General features: G+C 41.3%; 1 protein-coding gene and 1 pseudogene across 3 annotated transcripts in view; both read right to left on the reverse strand.

The window, feature by feature from the left end:
- Positions 1 to 482: 482 nt before the first annotated feature.
- On the reverse strand, positions 483 to 3,638 carry LOC121402290 (annotated as a pseudogene).
- A 6,453-nt stretch (positions 3,639 to 10,091) lies between these two features.
- slc12a9.S (solute carrier family 12, member 9 S homeolog) overlaps positions 10,092 to 14,430 on the reverse strand; it is a 14,171-nt gene continuing 9,832 nt past the window's right edge. For all 3 annotated transcript variants that reach the window (XM_041589001.1, XM_041589000.1, XM_041589002.1), the window contains exons 12-14: positions 13,239 to 13,413; positions 12,979 to 13,125; positions 10,092 to 12,741 (exon numbers count right to left, since the gene is read on the reverse strand). In XM_041589001.1, coding sequence (XP_041444935.1) covers positions 11,909 to 12,741; positions 12,979 to 13,125; positions 13,239 to 13,413 — 1,155 coding nt within the window. In that variant the 3' untranslated portion in view covers positions 10,092 to 11,908. The remainder of the gene's footprint in view (positions 12,742 to 12,978; positions 13,126 to 13,238; positions 13,414 to 14,430) is intronic.

Genomic DNA, 14,430 nt, shown 5'->3' on the forward strand with positions numbered 1-14,430 from the left:
GTGTCACAGCCTCCAGTCAGAAAGCGACTCCTGCACATTGTAGCGCTGGGTGTTTAGGTGCCAGAGCAGCGGCTCAGGATGTGGTTGGAGAAGAGGATGAGGGGGATGGGGAGGTCAGTAGAGCTGGTGAGGGCGGAGGCACCTAATAATGATTCCACTGCAGCCGCTGTAGTCAGAACAGACAGTGCAAAAAAGTCTGACTCCCGGTGGGCCTATAAGTGTGCAAGCATTATAGACAATATAGAGACTATTTGTTCCGCCAGACTCGTGTTTATGTGACAGTTTCTCACCTGCCCTAAGTTTTTTATAGGTGGGACACAAGGAGGTTTGGGGGGTTTAATCTGCCCCTTTCCACTTCCACACTCACAAAATCCCCCATTAAAATCATAACTCCGCCTTGTAATATCATTGCCCCTCCCATTTATATCACTGCCCGCCCCCTCACAGACATGTGATCTACAGCAACAAATAGTTATTGTGGGTGCAGTCGCTGCTTGAACCCCAATATTGAGCTCACAGGTTTATTTTGCATCACATTGGTATTTGGGGTGCACCCTGGAACACTAGTGTAAGGTGAATCTGGCGCATGTGCAGCTTGTGATGCACTGGTCCATATAAAGTGCTGGTAAGTCCAGTTGAAATAGTCGCCGACCCCTTGCTGTCACCGGGTCTCCGTGCATGTGCCACGTTGCACCTCTTCCCAAATCTTCACCAGGGTCTCGGGCCACACCCTGTGCACCACCAGGGCTCCCTGAAACTGGCAAACGTTGTACTTCAATCCAAATACATGAAATCGGGGTTCATGGCGGAAGGTGAGATTAGCAGCCAGTGCCAGGAACCCTAAATACACATCATCCAATGGGAACACAGGCAGAGTCTGAGACGCCACATAGAGGGGCCCCACTGCACCCCAGGGATCAGAAATCCCCCCCAGAAAGGAAGAAGGGGTATTTGGGATTGGGGAACAAGGCATGTGACACCTTATATTTAATATGGCGGCGCATTACCAGTGAGTGGCGCTGGAGGGACCCATGGAGCACGTGGGGGGAGGAGCCATGTTCCCCAATGTAGCGCACCAATCCCTGAGGATTCACATATTCATCATCATCCCCTGCGGAAACACAGAAATAGGGTAAAAAACTGAAATCCAGGGAAATAATGTAGAACATTCAGTGCAATGAAAAGTGCCCTATGGCCTCAATCTTTAACATACTCAAAACTACCCAACTGCCCCACATCCAATGTGTCCACAGTCTTACTGCCCAACTGCCCCACATCCAAAGTGCCCCACAGTCTAACTGCCCAACTGCCCCACAGTCTAACTGCCCAACTGCCCTACAGTCTAACTGCCCAACTGCCCTACATCCAATGTGTCCACAGTCTTACTGCCCAACTGCCCCATCATTTTACTGCCCAACTACTCTACATCCAAACTGCCCCACAGCCCATTGCCCCATAACTAGACTGGATGAGTAGGAAATATTAGCTACAAGAAAAGACCATTTTCAAATCTCTTTTTGGCTATAATTGCGGCTGAATTATACATGAGTCTCCTGCCCAGGGACATCTCAGTTTAAAGAGGTCTGACCTGATTCCAGAGCAAAGAAACACAAGATCACAGTCATGTTATTGTAGTAAATCCTACAGCTAAATATCCTGATCTGTGGCACATTGCTGAACTCTACCTCTTTAAGCACTTCTCAGAATTTTTTGGATGCTGAATCTTGTATAAATGCACCACAGACACTCAGGTTATGGGAAAGAGTGATTCATTGGTGGGGAGGAAAGGAGATCTCATCATCAGCATAGGAAGGGGTTCTTTACTGTAAGGACAGTCAGGTTATGGGATTCCCTACCAAGAGAGGGGAATGAGTGATTCATTGGTGGGGAGGAAAGGAGATCTCATCATCAGCATAGGAAGGGGTTCTTTACTGTAAGGACAGTCAGGTTATGGGATTCCCTACCAAGAGAGGGGAATGAGTGATTCATTGGTGGGGAGGAAAGGAGATCTCACCATCAGTATAGGAAGGGGTTCTTTACTGTAAGGGCAGTCAGGTTATGGGATTCCCTACCAAGAGAGGGGAATGAGTGATTCATTGGTGGGGAGGAAAGGAGATCTCACCATCAGCATAGGAAGGGGTTCTTTACTGTAAGGGCAGTCAGGTTAAGGGATTCCCTACCAAGAGAGGGGGGGGGAAGAGTGATTCATTGGTGGGGAGGAAAGGAGATCTCGCCATCAGTATAGGAAGGGGTTCTTTACTGTAAGGACAGTCAGGTTATGGGATTCCCTACCAAGAGAGGGGAATGAGTGATTCATTGGTGGGGAGGAAAGGAGATCTCACCATCAGTATAGGAAGGGGTTCTTTACTGTAAGGACAGTCAGGTTATAGGATTCACTACCTAATAGAGGAGGTATTTCCAGTGCAGGGGAGGAGCTTACAACACAGAGTTAAAATTTCCACAGTATATAGTTGAACTGACCTTTGAATATAAATGTCACACGGTGGAGCTGGTGATGGAGCCACTCCAGAAAGCATCGCTCTTTCAGGGAAAGGTTGTGATGTCCTTCATTAAAGTCCCACTGTAGGATGTCCCCAAACACCTGGTTCTCCACCTGTAGCAGTTCCATCTGCCCACGCACCGGGGCCATCGCCAACAGGAACAGATGTTTGACCCTGTAGCCCCCAATCACTGTTTCTCTGGCCCACGTCCGTCTCAGGGCTTCTCGCCTTATGCCCGAGCCTGGGTGGGATTTGATGGCCAGGAGGAGAAGCTTCTCAGATGTCTCCATGTGCAGCACCCCCCATGGTGCCAGGGTGACAGAGCACTTGTAATTCTGCAGATGAGGGAACTCAACCTGGAACTGGGAACGGTTGAGCTGGTAAGAGAACTGTCCATCAAAAAGGGTCACTGACCCCCTCACAAGGGACGCTGTAGGGCCAACTTCTGGTTGAGAATTCAGAGAACGACACAAAAGTTTAATTATTATTAAAATGAAAAATATCACGAAGAGGTAGAGGGTGATGTGGAGCAGATTCAGTCGGTGGCACCTCATGGTGACCTGGAGATACAGAGGAGCAGGGCAATAAAATAGAAATATATCATCATTGCATGGAGGGGTGGGTTTGGGTGAGGGTTAGTTTGGGTGCAGGTGGGTTTGGGTGAGGGGGGTTGGGGTGAAGGTGGGTAAGAGCTGATATAACACTCCTACGTCATTATGTTGTCACACATGTGATGCTTGTGTCTTAAACTGTGTCACTCCAGAACCTCACAAACCCCTCACTGTAATGTGGGTCAGTGGTACAACTATGAGCAACTGGGACCCAGAAATGCCCATATCCACCTGCCACCCACCCTCCTGCCTGGAGCCATTCTCTCTCTCTCTCTCTCTCTCTCTCTCTCTCATCCATTTGCTCGAGGGACGGGAGGGGCCATCGCACCCGGGTCCAGGTTTCCTCATATCCAGAATTGGGGTAAAACTTGTCCCTAATCCAACAATTTGTATTTACGGTTAGTGAGTCCTGGGAGTTTCTACTGTGAATCTATAGCTAACGGATTTATACCCCATTTCTCTCCTATCCCCTTATATATTTATATATAGTTTTCATATCCCCCTTATATATTTATATATAGTGATCATATCCCCTTATATATTTATATATAGTGATCATACCCCCTTATATATTTATATATAGAAATCATATCGCCTTATATATTTATATATAGTGATCATATCCCCTTATATATTTATATATAGTGATCATATCCCCTTATATATTTATATATAGTGATCATACCCCTTATATATTTATATATAGTGATCATATCGCCTTATATATTTATATATAGTGATCATATCCCTTATATATTTATATATAGTGATCATATCCCCTTATATATTTATATATAGTGATCATACCCCTTATATATTTATATATAGTTATCATATCCCCTTATATATTTATATATAGTGATCATATCCCCCTTATATATTTATATATAGTGATCATAACCCTTATATATGTATATATAGTTATCATATCCCCCTTATATATTATATATAGAGATCATATCCCCTTATATATTTATATATAGTGATATATCCCCTTATATATTTATATATAGTGATCATATCCCCTTAATATTTATATATAGTGATCATATCCCTTATATATTTATATATAGGATCATATCCCCTTATATATTTATATATAGGATCATATCCCCTTATATATTATTATATATAGTGATCATATCCCCCTTATATTTATATATATAGTGATCATATCCCCTTATATATTTATATATAGTGATCATATCCCCTTATATATTTATATATAGTGATCATATCCCCTTATATATTTTATATATAGTGATCATATCCCCCTTATATATTTATATATATAGTGATCATATCCCCTTATATATTTATATATAGTGATCATATCCCCTTATATATTTATATATAGTGATCATATCCCTTATATATTTATATATAGTGATCATATCCCTTATATATTTATATATAGTGATCATAATCCCCTTATATATTTATATATAGTTATCATATCCCCCTTATATATTTTATATATAGTGATCATATCCCCCTTATATATTTATATATAGTGATCATATCCCCCTTATATATTTATATATAGTGATCATATCCCTCTTATATATTTATATATAGTGATCATATCCCTTATATATTTATATATAGTGATCTATCCCCTTATATATTTATATATAGTGATCATATCCCCTTATATATTTATATATAGTGATCATATCCCCTTATATATTTATATATAGTGATCATATCCCCTTATATATTTATATATAGTGATCATATCCCCTTATATATTTATATATAGTGATCATATCCCCTTATATATTTATATATAGTGATCATATCCCCCTTATATATTTATATATAGTGATCATATCCCCTTATATATTTATATATAGTATCATATCCCCTTATATATTATATATAGTATCATATCCCCCTTATATATTTATATATAGTGATCATATCCCCCTTATATATTTATATATAGTGATCATATCCCCTTATATATTTATATATAGTGATCATATCCCCTTAAATATATTTATATATAGTGATCATATCCCCTTATATATTTATATATAGGATCATATCCCCCTTATATATTATATATATAGTGATCATATCCCCCTTATATATTTATATATAGTGATCATATCCCTCTTATATATTTATATATAGTGATCATATCCCTTATATATTTATATATAGTGATCATATCCCCTTATATATTTATATATATAGTGATCATATCCCCCTTATATATTTATATATATAGTGATCATATCCCCTTATATATTATATATAGTGATCATATCCCTTATATATTTATATTATAGTGATCATATCCCCTTATATATTTATATATAGTGATCATACCCCTTATATATTTATATATAGTATCATATCCCCCTTATATATTTATATATAGTGATCATATCCCTAAATTCATATATAGTGATCATATTCCCTTTTTTTATATATTAGTGATCTTATCCCCCTTATATATTTATATATAGTGATCATATCCCCCTTATATATTTATATATATAGTGATCATATCCCTCCTTATATATTTATATATAGTGATCTTATCCCCTTATATATTTATATATAGTGATCATATCCCCCTTATATATTTATATATATAGTGATCATATCCCCCTTATATATTATATATAGTGATCATATCCCCCTTATATATTTATAATAGTGATCATATCTCCTTATATATTTATATATAGTGATCATATCTCCCTTATATATTTATATATAGTGATCATATCCCCTTATATATTTATATATAGTGATCATATCCCTTTATATATTTATATATAGTGATCATATCCCCTTATATATTTATATATAGTGATCATATCCCCCATATATATATTTATATATAGTGATCATATCCCCTTATATATTATATATATAGTGATCATATCCCCTTATATATTTATATATAGTGATCATATCCCCTTATATATTTATTATATAGTGATCATATCCCCCTTATATATTTATATATAGTGATCATATCCCCTTATATATTTATATATAGTGATCATATCCCCTTGTTATTATTAGAAAGTCAAATACTCTATTGACAGCCTACCAAAATAATACAAAGATATATGTATGTATCAATATGTTGTGTGAGAGTCAGTGTGTGTCTGTGAGAGAGAGAAAACTTCTCTTAGTCCAGGGATATATTGAAAACCTATGAGATACACCTCCACATAAGACATTCCATATATTTCCTGTAACCTAATCCCATTCTAGATGAAACATATTCAAACTTAATCAATACTTGAATATAACAATTTTCCAATACCCAATATTTATCAATTCCACTTGTGATCTTCACTTCAGGAAGAGGGTGGGAAAGTAAAGGCTGCACTTGGGCCCTGCACCCAGAAGCTCCAATACTGGGAATTACTGGGAATTATTGGGAATTACTGCTTTATCCAGGAGCTGCACTGATCCCAAACTCTTATTATATTCAATGTAAAAAAAACAAGAAGCAAAAGTTGGGATATAACAGGAGCACTAATACCTTTATTGTAGGAACATGTAAATGTATATATGTGGGACTAGGAGGCTTGGTGGATATCCCCTAGTATGTTCCCTGTATAACTCAGCCTGCAGCCTTGTGCCTTTATATGGTCACAGAACAACCCCTCAGTGACTTCTAATATCCTTATCATTTACAGTAGGGGGTACATTATCCCTTATAATACATGAGTGATACTCAGAGTTCCCTGTATAACTCAGCCTGCAGCCTTGTGCCTTTATATGGTCACAGAACAACCTCTCAGTGACTTCTAATATCCTTATCATTTACAGTAGGGGGTACATTATCCCTTATAATACATGAGTGATACTCAGAGTTCCCTGTATAACTCAGCCTGCAGCCTTGTGCCTTTATATGGTCACAGAACAACCCCTCAGTGACTTCTAATATCCTTATCATTTACAGTAGGGGGTACATTATCCCTTATAATACATGAGTGATACTCAGAGTTCCCTGTATAACTCAGCCTGCAGCCTTGTGCCTTTATATGGTCACAGAACAACCCCTCAGTGACTTTTAATATCCTTATCATTTACAGTAGGGGGTACAGTATCCCTTATAATACATGAGTGATACTCAGAGTTCCCTGTATAACTCAGCCTGCAGCCTTGTGTCTTTATATGGTCACAGAACAACCCCTCAGTGACTTCTAATATCCTTATCATTTACAGTAGGGGGTACATTATCCCTTATAATACATGAGTGATACTCAGAGTTCCCTGTATAACTCAGCCTGCAGCCTTGTGCCTTTATATGGTCACAGAACAACCCCTCAGTGACTTCTAATATCCTTATCATTTACAGTAGGGGGTACATTATCCCTTATAATACATGAGTGATACTCAGAGTTCCCTGTATAACTCAGCCTGCAGCCTTGTGCCTTTATATGGTCACAGAACAACCCCTCAGTGACTTCTAATATCCTTATCATTTACAGTAGGGGGTACATTATCCCTTATAATACATGAGTGATACTCAGAGTTCCCTGTATAACTCAGCCTGCAGCCTTGTGTCTTTATATGGTCACAGAACAACCCCTCAATGACTTCTAATATCCTTATCATTTACAGTAGGGGGTACATTATCCCTTATAATACACGAGTGATACTCAGAGTTCCCTGTATAACTCAGCCTGCAGCCTTGTGTCTTTATATGGTCACAGAACAACCCCTCAGTGACTTCTAATATCCTTATCATTTACAGTAGGGGGTACATTATCCCTTATAATACATGAGTGATACTCAGAGTTCCCTGTATAACTCAGCCTGCAGCCTTGTGTCTTTATATGGTCACAGAACAACCCCTCAGTGACTTCTAATATCCTTATCAGTTACAGTAGGGGGTACATTATCCCTTATAATACATGAGTGATACTCAGAGTTCCCTGTATAACTCATTCTGCCTGCTCACTAATTGAACACCACACTACTATTATTTGGTTTCTATGACTCTACTACACCTACTAGTAAATTATTTGCCATATGGAACTAGAATTTGTACAAAAACCAGTGATTGATCAGGTTAGTGATGTGACACTGCTATTATTCCGAACACAACTGTATATACAGTCATATGAAAAAGTTTGGGATACCCTTGTTATTTTGCTAATCTGAATACATGTAACTGCTCAATACTGATTACTGGCAACACCTCAGGTGTGTGCAATCATGAGAGAAGGTATTTAAGGAGACCAATTGCAAGTTGTGCTTGTGTTTGACTCTCCTCTGAAGAGTGACAGCATGGGATCCTCAAAGCAAAAGATCTGAAAACAAAGATTGTTCAGTATCAGGGTTTAGGGGAAGGCTACAAAAAGCATCTCAGAGGTTTATTAAACTGTCAGTTCCAACTGTAAGGAATGGAATGAGGAAATGGAAGGCCACAGGCACAGTTGCTGTAAAACCCAGGTCTGACAGGCCAAGAAAAATCCAGGAGCGACATATGCGGAGGATTGTGAGAATGTTACAGACAAGCCAAAGATCATCTCCAAAGACCTGCAAGAAGATCTTGCTGCAGATGCAGGTGTATCTGTACATCGTTCTACAATTCAGCACAATTTGCACAAAGAACATGTGTATGGCAGGGGGATGAGAAGCCCTTTCTGCACTCACACAAACACACTCGCTTGTTCTATGGAAAAGATCATTTACACAACACACAGGCATTTGGGGACAAAGAGCTTTGGACTGAGGAGACACAAATTGACTTATTTGCTCATAACAAAAAGCGCTTTACATGGCGGGAGAAGAACACGACATTCCAAGAAAAACACCTGCTACCGACTGTCACATTTGGTGGAGGTCCCATCATGCTGTGGGGCTGTGTGGCTAGTTCAGGGGCTGTGTGGCTAGTTCGGGGGCTGTGTGGCTAGTTCAGGGGCTGTGTGGCTAGTTCAGGGGCTGTGTGGCTAGTTCAGGGGCTGTGTGGCTAGTTCAGGGGCTGTGTGACTAGTTCAGGGAAAGTCCAGGGTCGGATGAATTCAACCCAATATGAACAAATTCTTCAGGATAATGTTCAAGCATCAGTCACAAAGTTGAAGTTCCGCTGCAGGGGTCGGATATTCCAACAAGACAATGACCCTAAACTCACTTGGAAATCTACAAAGACATTTATGCAGAGGGACAAGTACAATATTCTGGAGTCCCCCGACTTGAATATCATGGAAAATCTATGGGATGATGTGAAGCAGACTGTCCATGCTCGGCAGCCATCACATTTAACTGAACTGGAGAGATTTTGTATGGACCAATGGTCACAAATAGCCACATCCACAATCCAGACACTCATCAAAGGCTATAGGAGGCGTCTAGAGGCTGTTACATTTGTAACTAAGTATTGATGGAATATCTCTGTTGGGGTGCCCAAATTTATGCACCTGTCTCATTTAGTTCTGATGTATATTGTATATTTTCTGTTAATCCAATAAACTTGATGTCACTGCTGAAATACTACTGTTTCCATAAGGCAAGTTATATATTAATAGGAATTCGCTACTTTGAAAGCTCAGCCAATGAGAAACAAAACTCCAAAGAATTTCATATGACTGTACATAGTGAATATAATGGTCATTATTCATCCATCACTGAATACAATAGGCCCATAAACATTGTGTCTGTATATTAGCAGCACTAAGTACTGTATCCAATAGCAGGGAGAATAAGTGACCCACAAAGCTTGTGTGTGCCATTCAATTAATACAGATAGAGCCAGGCATTACCTATACATTGCAGCAGGTAGGCTCACACTATTCAGTACCCACAGCAGCAAGAGGTAAGTACTACTGGAGCAACATAGAGAGCAAATAGAGAGAATATACTCACATGAGCGGCTTTACACACAGCTGTACTCCCACACACCAAAACAGAATTTCCCCTCCCTTCCTCTCTCTTGCAAAACAGGAAACTGCAGCCCTAGAGAAACCTTCAAAAGAAAACTCAAAGGCACAAGAGCTAGCGCTCAGCAAGCAGCCTGGTGTGTAGTGGGGATCTGCCCATGCCCAAATGCCCGAGCGTGCCGGCTTAAGTGCATTTATTAGGAGGAAAAACAAAATGGGCAGATAACATTAGACTTTATCAGATCACAAAAAGTCAACAACTCAAGTAGTAGGTGGGGCTAAAACACTAACAGCATCTTGCAGGGGGAGGAGACTAGTACACTCAGGGGAGGAGCAGGGAGTCTTAACACAAGCGGTAGGTCTAAACTCAATGGCAGTTTTCAGGGGAGGGGAAGGGGTTTATAATGCAACATTAGTTGGGACAAGAACTGGCAGTTTAGGGGGGATGAGGAAGCTTGTCACTGAAGCAGTGGGTGGGTTTAGAATACAGATACAGCTGCATCAAAACGACCCCCAGAATTTAGAGAGAATTCATTTGGATAGGAAGGCTGATCATAATAAAATCATACAAAATAAATAACGAAGACGTTCCATGAAGACCACTGAGCTGCTGTACATAAAACAAAGGAAAATGTGCGTCATGGATACAACGAACAGAGGGGAAGGTTATTGACTGAGGCACCTTCCCTTTCCTCGTCAGTCACATCCATGCACATCATGCTCAACAATCACTCCACCGCTTTATTCTTTTTATTGAGAGTCCAAATCTTACATATTAAAAAAAAAAAGCACTTAAAAGAGAAAAGCAATCCAGATAAAAGGACGTAACAGTCACGAGAAGATCATTTCTAACCGTCCCATCGGCGCGGCACAATGTCCAAGGCAATTCCCAAAGCAACGGCTAAAGTGCAACTCCAGCAGGAGAGCGTCTCTTTGGGAGGGAGAATAAGGACCAATGAGGAACTTTCTTTTGGCCACAATGGACAAGCCCAATGGAGAAGCCCAATGGAGAAACCCAAGATAGAAGCCCAAGGGAGAAGCCCAAGGGAGAAGCCCAAGGGAGAAGCCCAAGGGAGAAGCCCAATGGAGAAGCTGGTCTGTGCCCCTGGGAGGGAGAAGGTACTGGAAGATCAAGTGGATATAAAGCAACCTATACTGTGTGTGTGAGAGGGAGGGGGCTTTTATATACAGTATGTTTTATATTGCTTAATAAATATATAGCTCCATAGTGATCCTCCTAATATGGAAACAGCCCATTAATGGCAACCTCTTTCTATCCCCACTGCATAATGTACAGACAGGCAAGATACACCAGCGATGGAGCGGTGGTGAGTTTTCTATAAAATAACTGTGAGGCTGCGAGGAGGGAAAAATACTGATATTACTGAATAACTAAGTGTCTGAAAACACTTGGCATTTCTCATTATGGAACCTTGTTAGAAGGCGCTGACAGCAGAACAGATTTAAGTGTTCAGGGGAAGGTGAGGGAGGGCTGACACAAAGCCCATGAGCAGAATACATTCAATTACGATTATTTAGTGCAACTGAACCTATGTAAAAAAAAAGAAAAAGTAAAAATATACAGGAGCTCCAAAGGATCCTGGGAATGTGATGAGCGTGAAACCAACAGTGAGTGTAAAAGTTACCAAACCACAAGGTGAGCGCAGGCAACACAATGTGAGAGATTGAAAGGAAAACCTTGGCACCGACGGGTGGAGTGTGAGCTGGAAAAGGATTCCAGGGATGGTACTGAGAAGAAGTGTCAGCACATGGGTTCAATATAAGAAGCAGCGGAGGAATATTAGTGGTTAATAATGCCCTAGAGGAGTGCCATCTGCAAAACAAGAGAGAAGCCCGGGGTTACTGAGATTAGTCAGGACTAACTGCCATAATAAACAAGTGTCTAGAAGTCTGAGTGCCGCAGGAATGTCCGTTAGAGCTCGGTGCAGGTGACGGGAGTCAGGCCATGAATAAGTAACGTAGGGCCCAGTCCTGATGTGAGGGTGTCCAGTTCCTCCAGGTAACGTTCATGCAGAGAGGAGTCAGCGGGGGGTCGGGGGAGATAGAGAAATCGCACTGCTGTCTCCGTCCCCCCTTCGTCAGTCACAGCACTGTTGGCAGCGTTAAGGTATTCGCTTGAGATGGGCTCACGGTTCAGACCCTGCTCTCCACTATTTTGTACACGAAATGCCGCAACCCTGTCCCAGGCCACCACACGGATCAAGGCTCTGATTCTCAGCTTACTCAACAGCTCCCTGAACTTTGCCTCCGCCGCTAGCCAGCCACTAGCCCCATCACTGCCTCCTCTGGACTCTACACAGAGGAAGACTCGCAGCTGATAGCGGCGCCAGGAGTAGGCCATGTTCAGAATACATGCCATTTGTAAAAGGAAAAGGCTACAGACATCAACATAGGCTGAAGCTTGGGGCCGAAGGAGGTCCAAGGGCCACACGTCAATGTATGTGGCTGGGCTGGAGCTTGAGGCATCAGGCCTGAATAACAGAGGGAAATTCCGAGCTAAAACAATGTTCTTGTGCATCTTGAGTGCATCACAGATCATGGAGACATAGTCCTTGGCTGAGAGAAGGCGCGAGGTCTCGGCATCACGGACAGGGGGAAAATGAGCCTGCAAAGATGTCGCATCCACTCCAAATGGATCATCTTTAGGGGACAGGCCTGGGGTGAATAATTGGTCTTGTAGGAAGTAGTCATCTGGGCAAGCATCATCGTAGAAGCCAAGGACCACTGTATTGGGCTTCATGCCCCCTATACAAAAGATGGAAGGAAGAATTAATATAGGAGTGGAGTGCAGAGGGAAAAGGGAAGGTATTAAGGCTGCAATAATAATAATGAGAATAGCGCTGTACAACTGGAACATGAGAAGGTCCAAATTTGACAGAGACATCAAATGACAGGGGCTGTGGCAATAGCAAGGTGGGCTGTGACCACAATACAATAGGGGTATGATAACAGGGGTGGGGGGATGAAGAACAGAATACTTACCCAGCCCAGTGATACGCAGAAGATGCTGAGTTCCTTGCCGGACATTGGGGCACAGAGTCAGATCCACAAAGGCTTTGACATTAAGTTTATCCACCAGACTGAGCCAAAAGCTGTAATGGGTCTGTACTGGGTCAGAGGGCAGCGAATCTGCAGAGAAGGACGGATAGTGACAATGCAGCAGCTAATGGGAACAGTCAACCAGGGAAAGAGACAGCCAGGGAAAGAGACAGCTTTAATCATATCAGGTATAGAAATCTCACCCAGATCCCCAGTCTCCACATGCCCCAGGATGAACAGGCCGCCCTTCTTCAGGTCATTGACAAAGTTAATAAGTTGGCAGGAGGTGCGAGGGTTGGACACCAACAGAAGGATCTGCGGGCGCCAGAATTTCACGTGGTCCTTGCGCACATCCAGCAGGAGAAGATATTTCCGTACCTGGGGGTAAAGAGGAGTTAGGAAAGATACAACAGAAGAAGGGGATAAAGAGAATAACCAGGTGAGAAGAAGAGGATAAAGAAAATAGCCAGGGGACACAATATTTATGAAGAAGAGGGTACCTTTAGTTATAAACAGGCCTCCACTGCATTGGCACCCCAATTCTACCCTTGATACTGAAATATATTTTGTCTCCTTTATTTACTCCCTTTGCCCTCCTAAATCATATGTGATAATCCCTTCCCAATGCGATTTATAGGGGATGTAGCCAGGATCAAGGGAACAAAGAGTGGGGTAATCAGACAAAGGAAGACACCAACACCCCTTTATTTTGCTCATAACCTCAAGATAAAGGGACTGTGGGAGCTACTGTGTGGTTTTATTCATTTCTCTCTACAGGATGCAATGAATGGGTCAGTATAAAGTGGGGCTTCCAATCAACATACTCTTGGCCTATCATTTTAAATATGAACTGGGCATGACTAATGTGATTTAGTGCACTAAAAAGGTCAAATATGAAACAAAGTAAAAAAAATTATATCCTTGAGGAGTATGATCATAGACTTAGTTCCCACCACTCTCCGAAGAGGCGACTGCGAACGGCTACTGTTATAAGCTGAATTGAAATGGATTCACCGCTTAGACACACTAAGTCCCCGTGGACTAAATGAACTTATCTCCTATGCCCCATTTTTTTAAATAACTATGCTGATCTGGAGACGTCATTGAGTGGTAGAACACCATGTACATCCTGAACCCCATAAGTAGGACTACATTTTCCGCCATAGTCATGGGATACATGTCGCTGCCTATACCCATTTTTTGTTGAGTCAACCTAACTGTTGACAGTCCCCCTATAACAACACACATATTTTTGGAAGGGCTGAGTGTCGTGAGCCCCTGGGTTTGATTTCAACCAGGGGGCAGACCTTGCCTACTACTCCAGTGTTTATTGGCTATTTGAGTAATGGGACAAAAAACGAGGGCTCAGCCATAATCTTTACCTAATATATATAC

This window comes from Xenopus laevis, chromosome 3S, assembly GCF_017654675.1.
Source record: "Xenopus laevis strain J_2021 chromosome 3S, Xenopus_laevis_v10.1, whole genome shotgun sequence".
NCBI classification, from domain to species: Eukaryota; Metazoa; Chordata; class Amphibia; order Anura; family Pipidae; genus Xenopus; species Xenopus laevis.